The 25,251-nt window shown below is 44.2% G+C and overlaps 1 protein-coding gene across 4 annotated transcripts in view; it reads left to right on the forward strand.

Annotated features, from left to right (window-relative positions):
• GRIA3 (glutamate ionotropic receptor AMPA type subunit 3) overlaps positions 1–25,251 on the forward strand; it is a 386,650-nt gene that overhangs the window by 201,236 nt on the left and 160,163 nt on the right. For all 4 annotated transcript variants that reach the window (XR_008847817.1, XR_008847815.1, XR_008847816.1 and 1 more), the window contains exon 4: positions 24,844–25,031. Coding sequence is in view for 1 of the 4 variants with exons in the window: in XM_056539722.1 (XP_056395697.1) it covers positions 24,844–25,031 (188 nt within the window). In the remaining 3 variants the exon portion in view is untranslated. The remainder of the gene's footprint in view (positions 1–24,843; positions 25,032–25,251) is intronic.

The following is a 25,251-nucleotide window of genomic DNA, read 5'->3' on the forward strand; positions in this document are numbered from 1 at the left end:
TTTTAATGCTTTGGAATACTTAGTATTCCAAAGCATTGCAGTTATATGCTGCCTGACAGTTTTCACTAGCAGGCAGCATATCAGGATGTGCCTCTGGCACGTCCTTCAGGCAATACCCAGGGCAGACCTGGGGGTCTTTGTAGGACCCCCGGCTGCCCAGGTATGCAGCAGCACCCCGCGATGCTCCGGGGTGCTGCAGGAGAGACAGAGGGAGCTCCCTCCCTCTGTCAGAACTCCTTACATCGCGCGGTCACTTCTGACCGCGGCTGTAAGGGTTAAACTGTCGGGAATGAAGAGAACTTCACTCCCGGCAGTGCGGCCACCCACAGCACCCCGCGATCGCTCTGCGAGGTGCTGCAGGAGAGACAGAGGGAGCCCCCTCCCTCTGTCAGAACTCCTTACAGCGCGCGGTCACTTCTGACCGCGGCTGTAAGGGTTAATCTGTCGGGAGTGAAGTGAACTTCACTCCCAGCAGTGTGGCAGGTCCCGGCCAGCCGCGGCCACACACAGCGCCCCGCGATCGCGATGCGGGAAGACAGAGGGAGCTCCCTCCCTCTGTCATAGCACTTACAGCTGTAAGGGTTAAAACTGCCGGGACCGAAGTTTACTTCAGTCCTGGCAGTGCAGCAGGGTCCCGGCTGTGTGATACAGCCGAGTCCCTGCTGCGATCTCGTGGGTGCACTGGGCAGCACCCACGAGAATAATGGACGAGTATAGACGTCCAGGTGCAGGAACGGCCGCCAAACTGGACGTCTATACTCGTCCATGGTTGTTATAGGGTTAAAACAGTATTTGTGTAGAACAGCAGGTGTGCACTTTTGGCTGGCCTTTCACAGTATCTAGGCCCTTGACAGATTAACAGGTACAAAATAGTACACTACTTAGATGTAGGTATGTGGTATGCACTGATGAGGGCAGAAAAACTGCTCTACAGTACACTTAAAAAAGTATCTGAGTACAACACCAGCCGGTGAGGACTTTTGCCTGGACTTTCACAGTATGTAGGCCCTTGACAGATTAACAGGTAAAAAATAGTACACTACTTAGATGTACATATGCGGTATGTACTTATGAGGGCAGAAAAATATGCACTACAGTAGAGGTGGGCGGTATGACCAAAAATGGGTATCACAGTATTTTTGTAACTTATTGCGGCTCCACTGTATACAACGGTATTTCCCCCCCCCCCAAATCATGTGACCCATGAGCGCTGTTCTGCTTCTCCCCCCCCCTTCAATTAATTATCAGCCCAGAGCTGCGCTGTCCCCATCGGGAACTAATCACATGTCACCCGCAAGCACTGCCCTCCTCGTCCTCCTGTTTGTTGCAGCCACCGGCGCTGGAACTCTATACTGTATGCTGCATCCCTATGCCCGGGCTGCAAAAGATAAACAAAATAAACTTTAACTCACCTCCCGTTGGTCTGGTACCGGCCTCACCTGCTTCCTGGGGATGGGAACGTCGGAGAGCTGTCAGCCTATCTGCGGCTGCAGCGATGTTCCGCCTCGGCTGGTGATAGGTTGAGCACACTCATGTAAGGAGCCGGCTTCTTACATGACAGTGCGCTCAATCTATCACCGGCCGAGGCGGAACATCACTGCGGCTGGTGATAGGCTGACGGCTCTCCAATGGGGGAAGGTGAGTTAAAGTTTATTTTGTTTATCTTTTGCAGCCCGGGCATAGGGATACAGCGTACAGTACAGAGTTCCAGCGCCGGCGGCCCGCAACAAACCGGAGGACGAGAAGGGCAGCGCTTGCAGTGACATGTGATTAGTTCCCTGAGGGGATAGCGCAGCGCTGGGCTGATAATTAATTGGGGGGGGGAGAAGAACAGCGCTTGCGGGTCACATATGATTAGTTCCCCGATGTGGGGACAACGCAGTGTTGGGTTGATAATTCATTAATTCCCGAGGGGAGGGGCCCAACCGGTATTGTGGTATGAGAAAAATTCATATTGTGCAGGACAAAAATGTTGGTATTCGGTATGAACCGGTATACCGCCAAGCACTACACTACAGTATGCCTAAAAACTCAGTATTTTTGTAAAACACCAGACAGTGATTACTTTTGTCTGTCCTTTCACAGTATGTAGGCCCTTGACAGATTAACAGGTACAAAATAGTACACTACTTAGATGTACGTATGTGGTATGCACTTATGAGGGCAGAAAAATGTGCTACAGTACCCTTAAAAAAAAATTATTTTTGTAAAACACCAGCAGTACACAACAGGTCTGCAGCCCAAAAAAGCTGTGTACTAAACACAAAATTGTACTCTGTCACAGACTATTTGGATTGGACTGCTGGGTATTATACCATCTACAGACTAGTATAACCAGTAGATGATTTTTTTGTGGAACAAAGACACTGAATTGCACTGAAAAATTCTTCCTGCCTCCTCTGCTAAGGTTTATGAAGTTGAGGCAGCTTGTTGAAATGTATGAGGCAACACACCTCTCTGTAATACTATGCCGAAGAAAGTGACTGAGAGGTTAATGTCTGCAGCTGCAGCAAAAATCCTTTTCAGTGAAAAAAAACACTGTTCTCCGTCCACGAGAACGCTGATCTGACTAGTAGGATGATAAACGCTACTGGACTGCGCTTTTCTCTGCTGCAACACACACACACACAGGCTCTGCGTCCTATGATCCTTCTGCACTGTATTGCAATGAAGTGACTGGCCGCAAGATGGCTGCCGCTTAAATAGAGAGGAAAAAAAACAGCGCTCCATGGTGTAATAAAAGAGATACATGTGTGGTAATGCAAATGCTATATAGCCGCTCACCTGGAATAGTTGTGTAAACACATACACAACAGTTTTGAGCGTGTATATGTTACGCCGAGCGCTCCGGGTCCCCGCTCCTCCCCGGAGCGCTCGCTACACTCCTCTCACTGCAGCGCTCCGGTCGGTTCCACGGACCCGGGGCGCTGCGATACCGCCTCTGGCCGGGATGCGATTCGCGATGCGGGTAGCGCCCGCTCGCGATGCGCACCCCGGCTCCCGTACCTGACTCGCTCTCCGTCAGTTCTGTCCCGGCGCGCGCGGCCCCGCTCCCTAGGGCGCGCGCGCGCCGGGTCTTTGCGATTTAAAGGGCCACTGCGCCGCTGATTGGCGCAGTGGTTCCAATTAGTGTTTACACCTGTGCACTTCCCTATATCACCTCACTTCCCCCTCACTCCCTCGCCGGATCTTGTTGCCTTAGTGCCAGTGAAAGCGTTTCCTTGTGTGTTCCTAGCCTGTGTTCCAGACCTCCTGCCGTTGCCCCTGACTACGATCCTTGCTGCCTGCCCCGACCTTCTGCTACGTCCGACCTTGCTTCTGTCTACTCCCTTGTACCACGCCTATCTTCAGCAGCCAGAGAGGTTGAGCCGTTGCTAGGGGATACGACCTGGTCACTACCGCCGCAGCAAGACCATCCCGCTTTGCGGCGGGCTCTGGTGAAAACCAGTAGTGACTTAGAACCGATCCTCTAGCACGGTCCACGCCAATCCCTCTCTGGCACAGAGGATCCACTACCTGCCAGCCGGCATCGTGACAGTAGATCCGGCCATGGATCCCGCTGAAGTTCCTCTGCCAGTTGTCGCTGACCTCACCACGGTGGTCGCCCAGCAGTCACAACAGATTGCGCAACAAGGCCAACAGCTGTCTCAACTGACTGTTATGCTACAACAGTTACTACCACAGCTCCAGCAACCATCTCCTCCGCCAGCTCCTGTACCTCCTCCGCAGCGAGTGGCCGCTTCTGGACTACGACTATCCTTGCCGGATAAATTTGATGGGGACTCTAAGCTTTGCCGTGGCTTCCTTTCCCAATGTTCATTACACTTGGAGATGATGTCGGACCAGTTCCCCACTGAAAGGTCTAAGGTGGCTTTCGTAGTCAGCCTGCTGTCTGGAAAAGCCCTGGCTTGGGCCACACCGCTCTGGGACCGCAATGACCCCGTCACTGCCTCTGTACACTCCTTCTTCTCGGAGATTCGAAGTGTCTTTGAGGAACCTGCCCGAGCCTCTTCTGCTGAGACTGCCCTGTTGAACCTGGTCCAGGGTAATTCTTCCGTTGGCGAGTATGCCGTACAATTCCGTACTCTTGCTTCTGAGTTATCCTGGAACAATGAGGCCCTCTGCGCGACCTTTAAAAAAGGCCTATCCAGCAACATTAAAGATGTTCTGGCCGCACGAGAAATGCCTGCTAATCTTCATGAACTTATTCACCTAGCCACTCGCATTGACATGCGTTTTTCCGAAAGGCGTCAGGAGCTCCGCCAAGATATGGACTCTGTTCGCACGAGGCGTTTCTTCTCCTCGGCTCCTCTCTCCTCTGGTTCCCTGCAATCTGTTCCTGTGCCTCCCGCCGTGGAGGCTATGCAGGTCGACCGGTCTCGCCTGACATCTCAAGAGAGGACACGACGCCGCATGGAGAACCTCTGCCTGTACTGTGCTAGTACCGAACACTTCCTGAGGGATTGTCCTATCCGCCCTCCCCGCCTGGAAAGACGTACCCTGACTCCGCACAAAGGTGAGACAATCCTTGATGTCCACTCTGCTTCTCCACGTCTTACTGTGCCTGTGCGGATGTCTGCCTCTGCCTTCTCCTTCTCTTCTGTGGCCTTTTTGGACTCAGGATCTGCAGGAAATTTTATTTTGGCCTCTCTCGTCAACAGGTTCAACATCCCAGTGACCAGTCTCACCAGACCCCTTTACATCAATTGTATAAACAATGAAAGATTGGACTGTTCCATACGTTTCCGCACGGAGCCCCTTCTAATGAGCATCGGATCTCATCACGAGAGGATTGAACTTTTGGTCCTCCCCAATTGCACTTCGGAAATTCTCCTTGGACTTCCCTGGCTTCAACTTCATTCCCCAACCCTGGATTGGTCCACTGGGGAGATCAAGAGTTGGGGGCCCTCTTGTTCCAAGGACTGTCTAAAACCGGTTCCCAGTAACCCTTGCCGTAACTCTGTGCTTCCTCCAGTAACCGGTCTCCCTAAGGCCTATATGGACTTCGCGGATGTTTTCTGCAAAAAACAAGCGGAGACTCTACCTCCTCACAGACCTTATGATTGTCCTATCGACCTCCTCCCGGGCACTACTCCACCCCGGGGCAGAATTTATCCTCTCTCTGCCCCAGAGACTCTTGCCATGTCTGAATACGTCCAGGAGAATCTAAAAAAGGGCTTTATTCGTAAATCCTCCTCTCCTGCCGGAGCCGGATTTTTCTTTGTGTCCAAAAAAGATGGCTCTCTACGTCCTTGCATTGACTACCGCGGACTTAATAAAATCACGGTTAAGAACCGCTACCCCCTACCCCTCATCTCTGAACTCTTTGATCGCCTCCAAGGTGCCCACATCTTTACTAAATTGGACTTAAGAGGCGCCTATAACCTCATCCGCATCAGAGAGGGGGATGAGTGGAAAACAGCATTTAACACCAGAGATGGACACTTTGAGTATCTGGTCATGCCCTTTGGCCTGTGCAACGCCCCTGCTGTCTTCCAAGACTTTGTTAATGAAATTTTTCGTGATCTGTTATACTCCTGTGTTGTTGTATATCTTGATGATATCCTAATTTTTTCGGCCAATATAGAAGAACACCGCCAGCATGTCCGTATGGTTCTTCAGAGACTTCGTGACAATCAACTCTATGCTAAAATTGAGAAATGTCTGTTTGAATGCCAATCTCTTCCTTTTCTAGGATACTTGGTCTCTGGCCAGGGACTACAAATGGATCCAGATAAACTCTCTGCCGTCTTAGATTGGCCACGCCCCTCCGGACTCCGTGCCATCCAACGTTTTTTGGGGTTCGCCAATTATTACAGGCAATTTATTCCACATTTTTCTACCATTGTGGCTCCTATTGTGGCCTTAACCAAAAAAAATGCCGATCCCAAGTCTTGGCCTCCTCAAGCGGAAGACGCCTTTAAACGACTCAAGTCTGCCTTCTCTTCGGCTCCCGTGCTCTCCAGACCTGACCCATCTAAACCCTTCCTATTGGAGGTGGATGCCTCCTCAGTGGGAGCTGGAGCTGTCCTTCTACAAAAAAACTCTTCCGGGCATGCTGTTACTTGTGGGTTTTTTTCTAGGACCTTCTCTCCGGCGGAGAGGAACTACTCCATCGGGGATCGAGAGCTTCTAGCCATTAAATTAGCACTTGAGGAATGGAGGCATCTGCTGGAGGGATCAAGATTTCCAGTTATTATTTACACCGATCACAAGAACCTCTCATACCTCGAGTCTGCCCAACGGCTGAATCCTCGTCAGGCCAGGTGGTCTCTGTTCTTTGCCCGATTTAATTTTGAAATTCACTTTCGGCCTGCTGATAAGAACATTAGGGCCGATGCTCTCTCTCGTTCCTCAGATGCTTCTGAAATTGAACTCTCTCCTCAACACATCATTCCTCCTGACTGCCTGATTTCCACTTCTCCAGCCTCCATCAGGCAAACTCCTCCAGGAAAGACCTTTGTTTCTCCACGCCAACGCCTCGGAATCCTCAAATGGGGTCACTCCTCCCATCTCGCAGGTCATGCGGGCATCAAGAAATCTGTGCAACTCATCTCTCGCTTCTATTGGTGGCCGACTCTAGAGACTGATGTGGTGGACTTTGTGCGAGCCTGCACTGTCTGTGCCCGGGATAAGACTCCTCGCCAGAAGCCCGCTGGTTTTCTTCTTCCTCTGCCTGTTCCCGAACAACCTTGGTCTCTGATTGGTATGGATTTTATTACTGACTTACCCCCATCCCATGGCAACACTGTTATTTGGGTGGTCGTTGATCGATTCTCCAAAATGGCACATTTCATCCCTCTTCCTGGTCTTCCTTCAGCGCCTCAGTTGGCTAAACAATTTTTTGTACACATTTTTCGTCTTCACGGGTTGCCTACGCAGATCGTCTCGGATAGAGGCGTCCAATTTGTGTCTAAATTCTGGAGGGCTCTCTGTAAACAACTCAAGATTAAATTAAATTTTTCTTCTGCATACCATCCTCAATCCAATGGACAAGTAGAAAGAATTAACCAGATCTTGGGTGACTATTTACGACATTTTGTTTCCTCCCGCCAGGATGACTGGGCAGATCTTCTACCTTGGGCCGAATTCTCGTATAATTTCAGAATCTCTGAATCTTCCTCCAAATCCCCGTTTTTCGTGGTGTACGGCCGTCACCCTCTTCCCCCCCTCCCTACCCCCTTGCCCTCTGGTCTGCCCGCTGTGGATGAAATTTCTCGTGATCTTTCCATCATATGGAGAGAGACCCAAAATTCTCTCTTACAGGCTTCTTCACGCATGAAGAGATTCGCGGATAAGAAAAGAAGAGCTCCTCCCATTTTTTCCCCTGGAGACAAGGTATGGCTCTCCGCTAAATATGTCCGCTTCCGTGTCCCTAGCTACAAGTTGGGACCACGCTATCTTGGTCCTTTCAAAATTTTGCGCCAGATTAATCCTGTCTCTTACAAACTTCTTCTTCCTCCTTCTCTTCGTATTCCTAATGCCTTTCATGTTTCTCTTCTTAAACCACTTATCATTAACCGTTTCTCTCCCAAATCTGTTCCCCCCACTCCTGTCTCCGGCTCCTCGGACATCTTCTCCGTCAAAGAAATTTTAGCATCTAAAAAGGTCAGAGGGAAAACCTTCTTTTTAGTGGATTGGGAGGGTTGTGGTCCAGAAGAGAGGTCCTGGGAACCTGAGGACAATATCCTGGACAAAAGTCTGGTCCTCAGGTTCTCAGGCTCCAAGAAGAGGGGGAGACCCAAGGGGGGGGTACTGTTACGCCGAGCGCTCCGGGTCCCCGCTCCTCCCCGGAGCGCTCGCTACACTCCTCTCACTGCAGCGCTCCGGTCGGTTCCACGGACCCGGGGCGCTGCGATACCGCCTCTGGCCGGGATGCGATTCGCGATGCGGGTAGCGCCCGCTCGCGATGCGCACCCCGGCTCCCGTACCTGACTCGCTCTCCGTCAGTTCTGTCCCGGCGCGCGCGGCCCCGCTCCCTAGGGCGCGCGCGCGCCGGGTCTTTGCGATTTAAAGGGCCACTGCGCCGCTGATTGGCGCAGTGGTTCCAATTAGTGTTTACACCTGTGCACTTCCCTATATCACCTCACTTCCCCCTCACTCCCTCGCCGGATCTTGTTGCCTTAGTGCCAGTGAAAGCGTTTCCTTGTGTGTTCCTAGCCTGTGTTCCAGACCTCCTGCCGTTGCCCCTGACTACGATCCTTGCTGCCTGCCCCGACCTTCTGCTACGTCCGACCTTGCTTCTGTCTACTCCCTTGTACCACGCCTATCTTCAGCAGCCAGAGAGGTTGAGCCGTTGCTAGGGGATACGACCTGGTCACTACCGCCGCAGCAAGACCATCCCGCTTTGCGGCGGGCTCTGGTGAAAACCAGTAGTGACTTAGAACCGATCCTCTAGCACGGTCCACGCCAATCCCTCTCTGGCACAGAGGATCCACTACCTGCCAGCCGGCATCGTGACAGTATAAAGGAGGTGTTCGCAGCCAACCGGCTCAATGCAAATGAATAGAGGAGTAGCTTCAACAGTTCCTGTTGAAGCAACTCCTCTGCTGATTATATAGGGCTGTGACATCACAGGGGTGAATGGCTGCTGATAGGTTGCATCCTGCATGTGATTCAGGGTCATCCCGCTTCCTTCCCTTCCCACCTTGCCTTCCCACCTTCCCAGCATCCCTTTCCTCATGTACTGACATGTGGTTCTGCCATTTTAGATGCCCTGGAGCCTGCACCGCAGTAAATGGAGTTTAATTAAGTGATTCACGCGATAGAATCGCGGCAATATTCTCATTAATTACGAATCAAATATTTCCTGAAATTCGTAACGAATTTTGGTTTGTCAGCTTTGATTTGCTCATCTCTAGTCGAATTAGTTGGTCATCCAATTTCTAAAGTTTACCTACACATAGCGATTATCACTTCATTTAGGCAACTCTAGTCTTCAGCAGCCTATTTAGTGAAGAGGGGGGCCCATCACACAGGATCTTCTGTTTCTTGCAGCTCCTTTCTGCAGCTAGTGTGAGTCCCCAGTTTTCAGGCTCTGTGTTAAAGGCCATACTTAAACATGTTGCAGAAAGAAGATGCAGGAAGTGCAAAATTATGTGTTCTGGCCTCCCTCTTCACTAAATGGGCTGCTGGGGGCACGTATGATTGACAACCAAGGAATGTGCTGCCCTTCCTATCTGGCCACAGGTAAGAAAGAGAGGGGGAGGTATAGCCCTTACAAGAGGGAAAAAAGAAAATTATATGTAAAAGAATATTTATATGTATTTATATATCATAAAAAGCTCCTCCTTTCAGCCTCCGCAAAGCTGACCCCACAAACTCTCTCTCAACACACAATGCATCACTTGCCTAAAACACACAGAAGACCTTTAGTTCGATCCCTCCCTAATCTTACTCACAAATTATCTTCTTTTCCACTATTTTCATTCGATTAGTTGGTTAATCGAAACAATAATTGGCCAACTAATTAATTATGAAAATAATCGTTAGTCGCAGCTCTAGCCTTAGTATTTGGGGGTGTTTGAACAAAATTACAATTTAAAAAAAAATGTTAGTAATTCTTGAAGATAGTAACAGTTTTATGCAATGCATTCAATCACAATGTTTATTTTCTGTAATGAGATAAAATCTGGGGAAAAATACTGACTGAAATATGTAACTATTCATATATTGGAATTATTATTAATACTAGTATGTTCTGGGAAAAATGGATTGATGGCCTATTCTCTGGCTCCTTACATTATTTACAGCCAGGTGCCATGGCTGTACCAAACACCTGATCAGCAGTGGAGCCATCAGCTACCCATCCACAGGATAGGCCATACATCCATTTTCCCTGAAAAACCTCTTTATTAATAATAATACGACCCCATTCACAGTTGCATCTTTCAATCTGTATTTTGCATTAGATATAATAAAAATATTTTATCTCATTAAAGAAAATAAACATTGTTATTAAATATATTCCAAAAAATGTATGAGCTTTTATATACAGACACATTCTCTCGCTGTGCTCTGGATAATAATATTTAATATATTCTCTCTTTTTGTCATTTCTAATGGTAATTATTCATTCATTGACCAAGAATGGAAAAAGAATACAGAGAAAATTGATTTTTTTTCTTTTTTTAAATCATTAAATCTACTTTTTTCTTTAATTAGACATTCAGTAAAAATAGTTATTGATGTGCTTGCCTTAGTTGCATGCACTTTAAAGCGTACCCATCATTTTGTTATAAGCTGTAAATAATAAGAGTTAAAACATTTTAATTTATGTCATTAAAAGATGGAGCATTTTTTAGAATACAGAGTTGCATGAAGACACGATTTGGCGGTATACAGAGAGCCCACGGCTCTCTAGTATGGAGCTATTCAGGGGCGGTTTTGCCTATAGCCAAAATAGGCAGCCGCCTAGAGCACCCTCTTGATGCGGGTGCCGCTCTGCCCACTGAAAGAATGCAACCGACTAGCATATGAAGCACCTGTTGCTCATCCAATGCACCCAGACAGAACCGCTGTCGCATGAGGAGGAGGTTTGCTATAGTGTGTCACCCCAGTACTAAGGTGGGGTGTGTAAAAGGGCGGAGCCAATGGATGGGGTCAAGGGGCAGCAAGATTAGATTTTGCCTAGGGTGGCAAAAATCCTTGCACCAGCCCTGGAGCTATTGTGACTCTGCTTGTTGCCATCTAGTCTCTTAGCATGGCCCTATTCTGTGCATGAGGCCTTTTTAGGAACCAAGCTAGAGTTTCTTAGGTTCAGGTAAGTCCAGAACCAATAAACTAGACAACACAAAATGGAACCTATAAGGATTATCACTTCAAAAACAGATTGGACCTCCTAACCTGGTAGATGTCTCAACTTTGTTTATAAAATAAATGTAAATGATAAAATGTGTAAAAATACTTAAAGGGGTACTCCGGCGCTAAGACATCTTATCCCCTAGCCAAAGGATAGGGGATAAGATGCCTGATCGCGGGGGTCCCGCCACCGGGGTCCCTCGTGATCTTTCACGCAGCACTCCGTTACCATCAGCCCTTGGAGCATGTTCGCTCCGGGTCTGATGACTGCCGATCACAGGGCTCGAGTATTGTGACGTCACGGCTCTGCCCCCGTGTGACATCAAGCTCCGCCCCCTCAATGCGTGAAAGATCAAGACGGGACCAGCGGCGGGACCCCAGCGATCAGGCATCTTAGCGTCGGAGTACCCCTTTAAGTCAAAACTACAAAGTCAAAACTACAAATCTTATTGTAACCATAGCATAGGCAAAGTATAGTAGTAGATTATGGTTCACCTTCTAGAGGAATAGAGTTTGCATCGATATCGGACAGTAAAGGGTGTGATGGTATCTGTTTTTTACATGCTGCCCATACTGCTGTGAAGAGGCCTGCCTGGAAACCCAACAGCAAGCATCTATTTTGGCACAGTTGTAGGGTAAGGCTAGGTTCACATTTACAAAGCTTCCAGACCAAAAAATTCCATCCGGAGTTTCTGAGTGCGGCATCGGCGCTAGGACTGCACGGACATTGCTGCTGACAATGTCTGGGGAGTGGATTCAGCTTGAGGCTATGTTCACATGGCAAAATTTCTACTGCAGTAGAGTCCCATTAATTTCAATAGGATTCTGCTGAACTGTATACCCGTCAGAATTTTCTCGGCAGATGTTTCTGCCATGGAAATCCTGATTTCGGCATTCGCAGAAACATCTGCTAATTCCACTTAGAAATGCATTTCTGTCTGTGAGACAGCACATTTTCATGTGGCCCTGGTGCTTGGCAGAACTTTTTAAATATGTGTAATGTCAGCCCTTTTTCAGATGTGTAAACATGGCCTAAAATAATGGACAAGATGATTTATTTGGCAGTGGAATTTCAGCAGTGAAATATTCGCTGCCAAAATTCCAGTGTGCACTGTGCAGCGGAATCCTATTGACAGCAATGGGATTGTGTTGTAGTGGAATTTCAAACCGAAATTCCTAAGTGGAATTCCGGTCGAAAATTTGGTAGTGTTGACTTAGCCTTACCTTAGAGAATTCAAGTTTACCCCCTCTTGTGGCAGAACTGTTAGGCTAGGTTCAGACTACGAAATCTCCGGGCAGAAAATTTTGTCCGGAGATTCCCAGTGTGGCCAGCGCCGACTGAATCAGTCGACGCTAGGACCATACGGACACTGCAGTCTCCAATAGACTGCAATGTGTTCCACACAGATTTCCGTCTGAAGAAAGAGCAATGCCATTCTTCAGGCGGAAATTTCCAAGCGGATTTTCCGTTCACAAATTCCGCTTCACAAATTCCAAAGTGTGAAACCCATTCACTACACTATACATTTAAGCAAGCGGAATTTCCGCCTGCAATTTCAAAGCGGAATTGCAGGCGGAAATTCTGTAGTCTGAACCTAGCCTTAGGCTAAGTTTCCACCTTTTTTTTTCTGGCAGTTTTTGAGCCAAAGCCAGAGGTGGATCCATAAGGGAGGAGAAGTATAAGTCCTTCCTTTATATGTCCTATTCCTTTTGAATACACTTCTAGCTTTGATTCAAAAACTGCATTGGCATTATTACAGAAACTTCCAGAAAAAAAAAAACTAGTGGAAACTTAGCTTTATGGACCTTTCTTACAAGTACTGGTGGAAATAGTTGTAAATGATTAATGAAAATTTTTTTTTTAAATTATAACAGTGGAAAAATACAGACTGTAACACTATACACACAGATTTAATTAGTGAAAAACAGCAAATGATGTACAAATTACTCAGCAGATGGTGCAGGTGCTGAATGGGACTGAAACAGATGTCTCTGTCAAACTCAGATGTATATTGGTGATGCTTGCAAAATGAAAAAAACATTTTACATATTTTTTGATACTGACCCAATATGTCCCCTTTATATTCAAGAATGCTGCAAATCAATGGGCTAGTACTTGTTATGGCATTATTTGTGACCCATAACTTTAGTTAATCAATATCTCGGCCTTTAAAATAGCCCATTTAATAGTGAATTTATTAAAAATGGAAATTTGTTCCAAACCAATGGCTGAAAGAGTACCATAGTACAGAATCTTTAGTTATACTCCTGTTACTTTTCTCATGATGAAGCATTGGGGTGTTGAATTTTAATGGCTAAACCTTTGGTTCCCCTTGGAGATAAGCCAACAGCAAATGTGTCTGTCAGCTGCTTACTCCCCCCTACCTAATGAAAACAAATACACACATGGTACATGTATTCCGGGGGGTTGGTGAGAAGGGAAAGTTATTGAATTGAACAAATCACAGCTGTCAGCCATTGAGGGTATATGGGTCCTTTATTGAATGCCTCTAAAAGGGGTACTCCGATGAAAAAAAATTTTTTTTTTTAATCAACTGGTGCCAGAAAGTTAAACAGGTTTCCAATTACTTCTATATAAAAATCTTAATCATTCCAGTACTAATCAGCTGCTGAATACTACAGAGTAAGTTCTTTCTTTTTGAACTTCTTTCCAGTCTGATCACAGTGCTCTCCGCTGACACCTCTGTCCATGTCAGGAGCTGTCCAGAGTAGGAGCAAATCCCCATAGCAAACCTATCCTGCTCTAGACAGTTCCTGAGACAGACAGAGGTGTCAGCAAAGAGCACTGTGGTCAGACAGAAAAGAAATTCAGAAAAGAAATTCAAAGAAAAGAAATTCAAAAATAAAATAATTTCAAATCTGTTTAACTTTCTGGCACAAGTTGATTTAAAAAAAAAATGTTTAAAGGGGTACTCCGCCCCTGGCATCTTATCCCCTATCCAAAGGATAGGGGAAAAGATGTCAGATCGCCTTGGTCCCGCTGCTGGGAACCCCGGGGATCGCTGCTGCAGCACCCCGCTATCATTACTGCGCAGAGCGAGTTCGCTCTGTGCGTAATGACGGGCGATACAGGGGCCGGAGCAGCGTGACATCATGGATCCGCCTCTCATGACATCACGGCCTGTCCCCTTAATGCAAGTCTATGGCAGCAGGCGTGACGACCGCCACGCCCCCTCCCATAGACTTGTATTGACGGGGGCGGGCCGTGACGTCACGAGGGGCGGAGCCGTGACGTAACGATGCTCTGGCCCCTGTATTGCCCGTCATTACGTGCAGAGCGATCTCGCTCTGCGCAATAATGATAGCGGGGTGCTGCAGCAGCGATCCCCAGGGTTCCCAGCAGCGGGACCCTGGTGATCTGACATCTTATCCCCTATCCTTTGGATAGGGGATAAGATGTCTAGGGGCAGAGTACCCCTTTAAGTTGAACAAATACAACTTTTTCACTACTCTATTACTAGATGCTAATTCTTTACATTGTGTGAGTCAGTGTAATGCCGAGTGCTCCGGGTCCCGCTTCTCCCCCGCAGCGCTCGTGGCGTTACACTCCTGCTTGCAGCGCCCCGGTCAGACTCACTGACCGGGAGCACGGCTCTGTGTGCCTCGGCGGGGATGCGATCCCTACGGCAGGACGTGCCCGCCCGCGGGTCCCATCCCGTATCACTCACCGGCCCCGTCCTTCTGCTCAGTCCCGGCACGCGCGGCCCCACTCTCTAGGGCGTGCGCGCGCCGGGTCTCTCAGATTTAAAGGGCCGGTGCACCATTAATTGGTGCCTGGCCCAATTAGTTCTAATCACTCCCTACACTATAAAAACCCACTTCCCCTTCCTGTCCCTGCCGGATATTGTTACCTTGTGTCCTGAGAAAGCGTTTTGTGATTTCCCAAGCCTGTGTATCTGACCTTCTGCCGTTACCCCTGACTACGAACCTTGCGGCCTGCCCTGACCTTCTGCTATGTCTGACCTTGCCTTTGCCTTGTCCTTTGTACCACGCCTGTCTCAGCAGCCAGAGGGGTCGAGTCGCTACTGGGGGACACGACCTGGTAGTTACCGTCCCGCTTTGCGGCAGGCTCTGGTGAAGACCAGTAACTGCTTAGAACCGATCCCCCAGTACAACCCACGCCATCGCCTCTCTGGCACAGAGGATCCACCTCCAGTGTCCTCACCAGCCGCTAGTCCGGATCCTGACAGTTAGTTTCCTACTGTACATTTATCACGGTAATTTATTCCCTGTAAATTTATTTTTTCTTGACCCATCAGTATGAATTGTGTGGTCGTAAATAGTGTTTCATAGCATTACTCTAAACGGATTTTGATCTGTTAACGTCATTCTTAAAGCATACCTGTCATCAAACCATATTTTCTAAACTAACTCAGATTATGTTTCCTAATTACTCCTAACATTCCTCCTGCCCTGCTCCTAAGCTTTAAAAAGCTATGTATCATACCTTTCCGCGTGCTCACATTGTGTGAGCTCCCGGCAGGAGAAAGTGGGCGTTCCCCAGCAGGCAAAACATCACTGAAGCTTGAGAGAGCTGGGCCTCACCATGCCCCACACGCACTTCCTGAGTTTGGACTTCTGCAAGTCCGGGTGGAGTCCAGACTAACTGTTTGACTTGTGCAGGGAACTGTATAGAGCCACCTAGTGGCCGTTTTTTCAATCACATTAATAACATATAAAGGTTGAGAATTTTAACAGCAAGTAAATAGCAAAGTGTCTTATAATTACATAAGGAAAAATATATTAAAAGTTTAGTTTGGTGACATGTAATCTTTAAAAGTTAGAGGGTGTCTTATGACCCCCACCCATACGATTGCAGTTCTTCTAGATCTCCAGTTGTTCTTTGAGTCTATTACACAACTTGGTCATTGAGTGGGCTGGGGCACACAAATGATCACTGGATGAATAAATAAAACATACTCAATTTTTGTATTTGTTTAGGGCATTTGGGTCTGAGCTAGCACCTTTTACATAGTATGGTGAAAATTAATAAGTATATATAAATTTTTTATGTATATTTTTTATTATTTGCTTTTGCTTTTCCAGAAAATCAGTTCAAGAGGGTTGTACATGGCAGAAATTATTATTAATATTTTTATCAAATAAATAAAACGTACTCAACTTCCCCAGTCCCCCACCACTGCAATTTTAACTGCTCCTGGTTTCTTATGCTGTCCTTCTCTTTCTGCTTCTAATGATTCTGACCTTGTAGTAAATGCCCCCTCAACCAATCACAGCCTCTATAGATAGATGGACAGACAGATAGAGAAATAGAAAGATAGATAGATAGATAGACTCATATTTATCAATCAGCCTGAAACCCAAATTGTCCGTTTTTTCCCATAGCAACCGATCACAGCTCGAATTTCACTTCACAAGAGCTTGTTAAGACATGAAAGTTGAGCTGTGATTGGTTGTTATGGGAAAAAACAGACAATTAGGGTTTCAGTCTGATTGATAAATCTCCCCCTATATGTGCATGTTGTGCTTGTTGCTACTTGAATTTCTCTTCTCTTTGGCAGAGATATCACTTTGTATTAAAATAAATCCCCTTCAGTGTTGCTATGCAAACGCCTCTCAGTAGGGCAAAAGTAAACATGTGCAATTAAATATAGAAATACGTGCAGATAATATCCCAGCACAATGTGATAAGCTCTGCACAACCTTTACAGTGCAAGGTCATTACAGCTTCAGCTCCAACCACTGATTTCATGATATTCTTGGTCCATTGTGTTCACTTTTCATATATTGTAACAGAAATACATTTCCAGTGCATTGAAGAACTGATCCTTCCATGAGTTGTTATTTTTTCAGTCATAATACTTGTTCTAAGCAAGCAGTACCTGGATTTTGTAAATACATGCATTCCTTACTAGATAAGCTACAAAGACTAAAGCCAAGTCTAGATTGCTGCCTATGGAGGCTGGATGTCAGTTCCTGGGGAGGATTAGACAATTAGACAGGCTGATTCATTTTATGTTCAACTAGATATGCTGAGCCAGGACCACAGCATCCCAGAACATTAATATGCACAGTCATAAATAACACTGAAGAAGAACAGAGAAAGCTTGGCTCAAAATATAAAGGAGCAAAATTAGAAGCAGTGGCATACATAGAAGAGAGGGTGACAAAAATAAAGCAGATCTTAAATTAGTGTGTTGGCTTTTTTTCACCCAGGACAAGACGGCAAGTTTGTTACTTTCTTTACTACCTTTCCATGGCTACTAGGGCTGTATCACACAGCCGGACCCCACCCATACGATTGCAGTTCTTCTAGATCTCCAGTCATTCTTTGAGTCTATTACACAACTTGGTCATTGAGTGGGCAGGGGCACACAAATGATCCCCGGATGATCCCATCTGTAATTTGTCGGTCACACATACCCTATTACACTGGAAGATGTGTGGCCAAAGAATGACAATGTTTAAATATATCAAAGGCAAGTGATCACTGATGAGCAAGTGTTTGCCAACTGATCAAAAAGATGGTCATCCATCCATCTTTTGCCTGTTTGTGGCCAGCGGAGATGGTCCAGTACCGAAAACGTTAAAGGGAGATGTGCAAACTGTGTTACACATGGCGCAGTCTTGTTTACATAAATTGGAAACTACTCTGGAACCACAGCTTATGTAACTACATAACTCTTGCGCCATTTGCACAACTCCCATTAATGTCAATAGGAGTCTTGCAAACTGCTGTTTTCGGTGCATGACCATCTCTGCCACTGCTAACGGGCTGGAGGTGGCAGTGTGGTAATTTTTTTGATTCATGTGAAAACCCCTTTAAAGGGGTACTCCGGTGGAATTTTTTTTTCTTAAATCAACTGGTGCCAGAAAGTTAAACAGATTTGTAAATTACTTCTATTAAAAAATATTAATCCTTCCAGTACTTATTAGCGGCTGTATACTACAGAGGAAATTCTTTTCTTTTGGGATTTCTTTTCTGTCACAACCACAGTGCTCTTTGCTGAAACCTCTGTCTACTTTAGGAACTGTCCAGAGCAGCATATGTTTGCTGTGGGGATTTTCTCCTGCTCTGGACAGTTCCTGATATGGACAGAGGTGTCAACAAAGAGCACTGTGGACAGATAGAAAAGAAATCCAAAAAGAAAAGAATTTCCTCTGTAGTATTCAGCAGCTGATAACTACTAGAAGGAATAAGATTTTTTTAATAGAAGTAATTTACAAATCTGAAAGCAAGGTGCAGCTCACAACACAAGGACCGAAGTTGTTAAAGCTATAGCCGGACCCCTACGGCAGTAAAGTATAAATATAGACAAGATAATAGCTTATACCTCTAGGGCCTCACCACCCTTGGTGCATAATGATAGAAGTGGAAAATAAAAGTAGATATAACAGCGTTACTAATATATAAAATTTTAATAGTAAATAAAATATGAACAAAATTTACACATTTGACTGGCACTGTTGAATGTTAATCCCACTGGGCCCTAGTGAGAAAAAACAGGTAATTAAAATAGATTCAGTAAATTGTCCAACAGTCCGGTACTCCGGTATAAAAAATCCGGAAACAAAAAATGCAAGTCCCGTTTTGTAAAAATTAAGTGCACTTGAAATGATAAAAAGTCAATCTCCCGATTTAAGATATAAATGGTGTTAAGATGTTAATTCTCACCATTAGTGGTTCAATGGTGCTCTGTTGATACGAAAGTCCCACTCTGTTCTCATGCCCTGGTGGCAAGGGGGCACGGCTGTCTCGCTTTCCTCTCGCAGCCCCGATAGCAGGGGGGCGCGATGTGATGCTCCGTACCGCAAGCTCTGATGGCAGGGGAGCGCGGTAGATTGTTCAGTGCTGCAGGCTGTGCTCGTTCACCGGCTGCCTCTAGATGGTGTGGTACTGACGCTCCGACAAGAGTGTCAATGGGCACGGGAGTGATGGTGAGTCTAGCAGCGATGGTGCATCCAGGAGCGGGAGTGAGTCTGGGGATGGCGTCCCACATGGAGGCTTGAGCTACGGGAGGTAGTTGGAGGAGAAGTGCCGCCGGGCAGGGTGGAATAAAACTAGATTTAACTCCTCTGTTGCCGGGACTTGCAAGTTTGCAAGCGGACACTGATAGCAGTAATGTGAACAGTGTCAGATATCTAGACGCATTTCGGGGTGCTGGGAATTATAGTCCTCCGACCCCTTCCTCAGTAGAAATGTGTATATAGTAAGACTTAGTAGTAACACTGTTTTTATAATAGAGTCACACCTTGTTGGTGATTACTAAAACTATAGAGAAAACCCGGTTTTTGGATCATGATGGATGCCTCCTAGATCTGACAAATATATGGAGCGGAGCAACTCTTCCAAATCATTCAGGGAAATTGAATGGAACCCTGTTCACACCCGATTTCCCTGAATGACCGGGTCAACCATACCGTTCACAACGCAACAAATTGGCAACAATGTCTGAGAATATTGATTGCAGGTAACGTGTCCATAATGTTACATTCATGCATTAGGTAACTTATTGTGTACATTCAGAAACTTAGAATTATTGCAACCTAATAGATGGAATATGATAATAAATAGAAATATTAATTAAATAGAAAATAGAAATATGTATATATACATGTGTATATATAAATACACATATATATTAATGTCAATGAATGCATAAAAGAATGATAAACAGCTAATGTAAAAATGGAAAAATGAAAGAATGTAAATAATAATGATACTAAAATTATACAAATAAAAATAAATATAAAAAAATGAAATAAATTGTGTATGTGCAAGAGACAGTAACAGTAGATTAAATACAATAAATTACAAAATGAAACATCTTGAGCAGAGGATGTACAGGATGGGGTTACCATCAAACCACGGGCCGCCAACAGCAATAGACACATGGCGGCGGGCGGTGGTCGGAGTGGAACCCCATCATAGAAATCCAAACAGCTCGAAACTGGAGATCAAGCCCTTTGGTTCCATCGATCCAAATTTGTATATCATTTTGCTTTCGGCCCTGGACATTTTAATCATATAACTACCCCCCCTCCAATCTGATTTGATTACTTGGAGTCCCACAAATTTTAAGTTTGATGGATCTCTATTATGCATTATTGAAAAGTGTGTTGATAATGGGTGTTTTAAGTCTCCTTTTTTGATGTTATTAATGTGTTCTGCTATTCTTAATTTCAATGTTCTTTTTGTTCTCCCCACATACTGTTTTTTACAGTCGCATTGCAAAATGTATATGACTCCTTTTGTATTACACGTAATGCATTCATCTATTTTCCAAATGAAATTGTTAGTCCAAGATTTTACTTCCACAGTTTTTTTGGATCTGAAGTGGTGTTACAATTGTTGCATACTCAACAATGAAAAAAGCCTTTAGTGGAAAGCCAAGTTTTACTATTTATACTGGTTGTGGGTGGTTTTATAGAGGGGGCAACTGTTATCCCCAAATTCGGCGCCTTCATATATATAATCGGGGGGTGGTGTCGCAGTGATTCTCCTATGATTTTGTCTTGTCTTACAATATCCCAATGCTTCTGAATGACTTTCTCTACTTTTCTGTGTAGACTGTTAAATGGCAAAATGATCTTAAATTCCGGTGTTTCTTTTTGAATTTTTTTCTATCTACGCTGAAAAATGTTGTCCTATCTAATTATTTTACTTTGTCTAGGAATTGTTTTAGGGTCTCATCTGGATATCCCTTATCTATGAATTGTTTAGTAAGGACCTCAGCTTCCTCCAAAAAGGTATCATTATTGGTGCAATTGCGCTTTGAGCGGCGATACTGACCAGTTGGCACATTAAGTAACCAACGTGGTAAGTGGCAACTATTGTATGTAATGTAACTGTTTTTTGCTGCAGGTTTAGTGAATGTGTTGCAAATTAATCTGTCTTTTGATGACTTAATCTGTAAATCCCAAAAATCTATATGTGAGGTGTTAATAGTGGAAGTAAAATTAAGATAGTGTTCATTAACATTTAACTGGTGGATGAAGTGTTCTAAATCAATAAGGACCCGCTCCAAATAAAAAAAATATCGTCTATATACCGTCGCCAGAGCACCAGACTCGCGCCAAGTCTGGGGGTGATGACGTCTTCCTCCCATAATGCCATAACTAAATTGGCATAACTTCACCTTCGAAAAAGAAATAGTTGTGAGTGAGAATAAAGTGGATTGCCTGTGTTATAAAGTCCACCTGTTCTTATTTCTTTTTTGAAGGTGATTTTTATTTACAGCAAACCGGTACTGCCATGGGCACCAGATTCTCGCCAAGTTATGCCAATTTATTTATGGCATTATGGGAGGAAGAAGTCATCACCCCCAGACTTGGTGCGAGTCTAGTGCTCTGGCGACGGTATATAGACGATATTTTTTTGATTTGGAGCGGGTCCTTATTTGATTTAGAACACTTCATCCACCAGTTAAATGTTAATGAACACTATCTTAATTTTACTGCTACTATTAGCACCTCACATATAGATTTTTTGGATTTACAGATTAAGTCATCAAAAGACAAATTAATTTGCAACACATTCACTAAGCCTACAGCAGAAAACAGTTACATTACATACAATAGTTGCCACTTACCACGTTGGTTACTTAATGTGCCAACTGGACAGTATCGCCGCTCAAAGCGCAATTGCACCAATAATGATACCTTTTTGGAGGAAGCTGAGGTCCTTACTAAACAATTCATAGATAAGGGATATCCAGATGAGACCCTAAAACAATCCCTAGACGAAGTAAAATCATTAGATAGGACAACATTTTTCAGCGTAGATAGTAAAAAAATACAAAAAGAAACACCGGAATTTAAGATCATTTTGCCATTTAACAATCTACACAGAAAAGTATAGAAACTCATTCAGAAGCACTGGTATATCGTAAGACAAGACAAAATCATAGGAGAATCACTACCACACCACCCCTCTATTATATATACGAAGGTGCCGAACAGTTGCCCCCTCTATAAAACCACCCACAACCAGTATAAATAGTAAAACTTGGCTTTCCACTAAAGGCTTTTTTCATTGTGGAGTATGCAACAATTGTAACACCACTTCAGATCCCAAAAAAACTGTGGAAGTAAAATCTCGGACTAACAATTTCATTTGGAAAATAGATGAATGCATTACGTGTAATACAAAAGGAGTCATATACATTTTGTAATGCGACTGTAAAAAACAGTATGTGGGGAGAACAAAAACAACATTGAAATTAAGAAAAGCAGAACACATTAATAACATCAAAAAAGGAGACTTAAAACACCCATTATCAACACACTTTTCAATAATGCATAATAGAGATCCATCAAACTTAAAATTTGTGGGACTCCAAGTAATCAAATCAGATTGGAGGGGGGGGTAGTTATATGATTAACATGTCCAGGGCCGAAAGCAAAATGATATACGAATTTGGATCGATGGAACCAAAGGGCTTGAACTCCAGTTTCGAGCTGTTTGGATTTCTATGATGGGGTTCCTCTCCGACCACCGCCCGCTGCCATGTGTCTATTCCTGTCGGCAGCCCGTGGCTTGATGGTAACCCCATCCTGTACATCCTCTGCTCCAGATGTTTCGTTTTTTGTAATTTATTGTATTCAATCTACTGTTACTGTCTCTTGCACATACACAATTTATTTCATTTTTTTTATATTTATTTTTATTTGTATAATTTTAGTATCATTATTATTTACATTCTTTCATTTTTACATTAGCTGTTTATCATACTTTTATGCATTCATTGACATTAATATATATATGTGTATTTATATATACACATGTATATATACATATTTCTATTTTCTATTTAATTAATATTTCTATTTATTATCATATTCCATCTATTAAGTTGTAATAATTCTAAGTTTCTGAATGTACCCAATAAGTTACCTAATGTATGAATGTAACATTATGGACACGTTACCTGCAATCAATATTTTCAGACATTGTTGCCAATTTGTTGCATTGCGAACGGTATGGTTGACCCGGTCATTCAGGGAAACCGGGTGTGAATAGGGTTCCATTCGATTTCCCTGAATGATTTGGAAGAGTTGCTCCGCTCCATATATTTGTCAGATCTAGGAGACATCCATCATGATCCAAAAACCGGGTTTTCTCTATAGTTGTTGTAATCACCAACAAGGTGTGACTCTTTTATAAAAACAGTGTTACCACTAAGTTTTACTATATACACATTTCTACTGAGGAAGGGGTCGGAGGACTATAATTCCCAGCACCCCGAAACGCCTCTAGGTATCTGACACTGTTCACATTACTGCTATCAATGTCTGCTTGCAAACTTGCAAGTCCCGGCAACAGAGGAGTTAAATCTCCTCCAACTACCTCCCGTAGCTCAAGCCTCCACGTGGGACACCATCCCCAGACTCACTCCCGCTCCTGGATGCACCATCGCTGCTAGACTCACCATCACTCCCGTGCCCATCGCTCCTGTGCCCACTGACACTCTTGTCGGAGCATCAGTACCACACCATCTAGAGGCAGCCAGTGAACGAGCACAGCCTGCAGCACTGAACAATCTACCGCGCTCCCCTGCCATCGGAGCTTGCGGTACGGAGCATCACATCGCACCCCCCTGCTATGGGGGCTGCGAGAGGAAAGCGAGACTGCCGTGCCCCCTTGCACGAGAACAGAGTGGGACTTTCGTATCAACAGAGGACCATTGAGCCACTAATGGTGAGAATTAACATTTTAACACCATTTATATCTTAAATCGGGAGATTGACTTTTTATCATTTCAAGTGCACTTAATTTTTACAAAACGGGACTTGCATTTTTTGTTTCCGGATTTTTTATACCGGAGTACCGGACTATTGTACAATTTACTGAATCTATTTTAATTACCTGTTTTTTCCCACTAGAGCCCAGTGGGATTAACATTCAACAGTGCCAGTCAAATGTGTAAATTTTGTTCATATTTACTATTAAAATTTTATATATTAGTAACGCTGTTATATCTACTTTTATTTTCCACTTCTATCATTATGCACCAAGGGTGGTGAGGCCCTAGAGGTATAAGCTATTATCTTTTCTATAATTTACAAATCTGTTTAACTTTCTGGCATCAGTTGATTTAGAAAAAAAAATGATTTCCACTGGAGTACCCCTTCTTTACGAGAGCTTCAGATGCAAATAAGATGCATCACTTTCTACCTTGTACACTTGCTGTCTGTAACCTTGCCTCTTGCTATATACCAGTATGCACTTTCATTAGATAAACTTTATTTCATGTAGGCTTGGATCCAGCTTTATGTAACCATGTTTTAGGTATTGGCACTGGGCATAGGGTGTTGCGATTTTTCTCCCGTGACCCGTCTTTATATTAATGCATGTTGATTTATGAATTGTATGCAGTTTTGTGCTTATAATAAATAATATTTATAATTTTTTCATATGTAACTGTGGAGTGATTCAGTGTCTTCTTTTTTGCTTCCTGCTGATTTTAGGAATCAGTTGATATCTCATAAAAAAAAGGTCTAATCATGTAAAACTAGTAAAGGTCCCTTCATCATCCAAGTACTATGCTTAGATTGCTATTGAGTACAGTAATTTCTTATAATGCAATTTTCAAATTGAGAATTGACATTTAATATGCAAATACTTTAGATATAGTTAGGACCCCATATTGTTCTGCATTGGGATTGGAATTGAAAGTCAAGAAGACCCCTAGGGCAGCGCCACTCATCTTTGAAGTGCTGGTTTATCAGAAAATGACGATTTTTGAGAATGTGAAAGAGAAAATGTTAGAAATCCAACTATTTGGTAGTTTTCAGGTTTCTAATCTATTTTTATTCCTCACAACATGGAACTTGCCATCTTAGTCTGAGGGAATGCTGTATGTAAAAATATGTCCTGCCAGCAGGTATTATTAAAGTGTAATAAGTGGATAACAGGCCATGAAGTAACAGGGTTGGACCGGTGTGCCTGTATGATATATGCGCCTTGAAAACCGTTTTGCAATAATGTTTTTTATTAGAAGGCTCTCTTTTCATATTCTTAACAATAAAGAGACTGATTGTGTCATTTCTCCTCCTCAGGATTCTCTATTCTTCAGGCCATTATGGAGGCAGCGGTACAGAACAACTGGCAAGTGACAGCTAGATCTGTGGGGAATATAAAAGATGTTCAGGAATATAAACGCATCATCGAGGAAATGGACAGACGTCAGGAGAAAAGATTTGTAATCGACTGCGAAGTTGAACGCATAAATACAATTTTGGAACAGGTACACGTCTTTTCTAGATTTCATATATTTGTGAGTTCTGTAGAAAAGTAGATGTTAAACCATCCATGTGATAAAATGACTGTATTCTTCTATTACTGACGCACTCTGCAGCATATATTGGCTGTAAATACCGAATATAACTGGAATCCAAGGCAATTCTAGAAGGAACATCAACATCTTATGAAAGGTCAAGTCATGTAAAGCTGGTCATGCTTCCTGA

This window comes from Hyla sarda, chromosome 9 (assembly GCF_029499605.1).
Source record: "Hyla sarda isolate aHylSar1 chromosome 9, aHylSar1.hap1, whole genome shotgun sequence".
Taxonomy (NCBI): Eukaryota; Metazoa; Chordata; class Amphibia; order Anura; family Hylidae; genus Hyla; species Hyla sarda.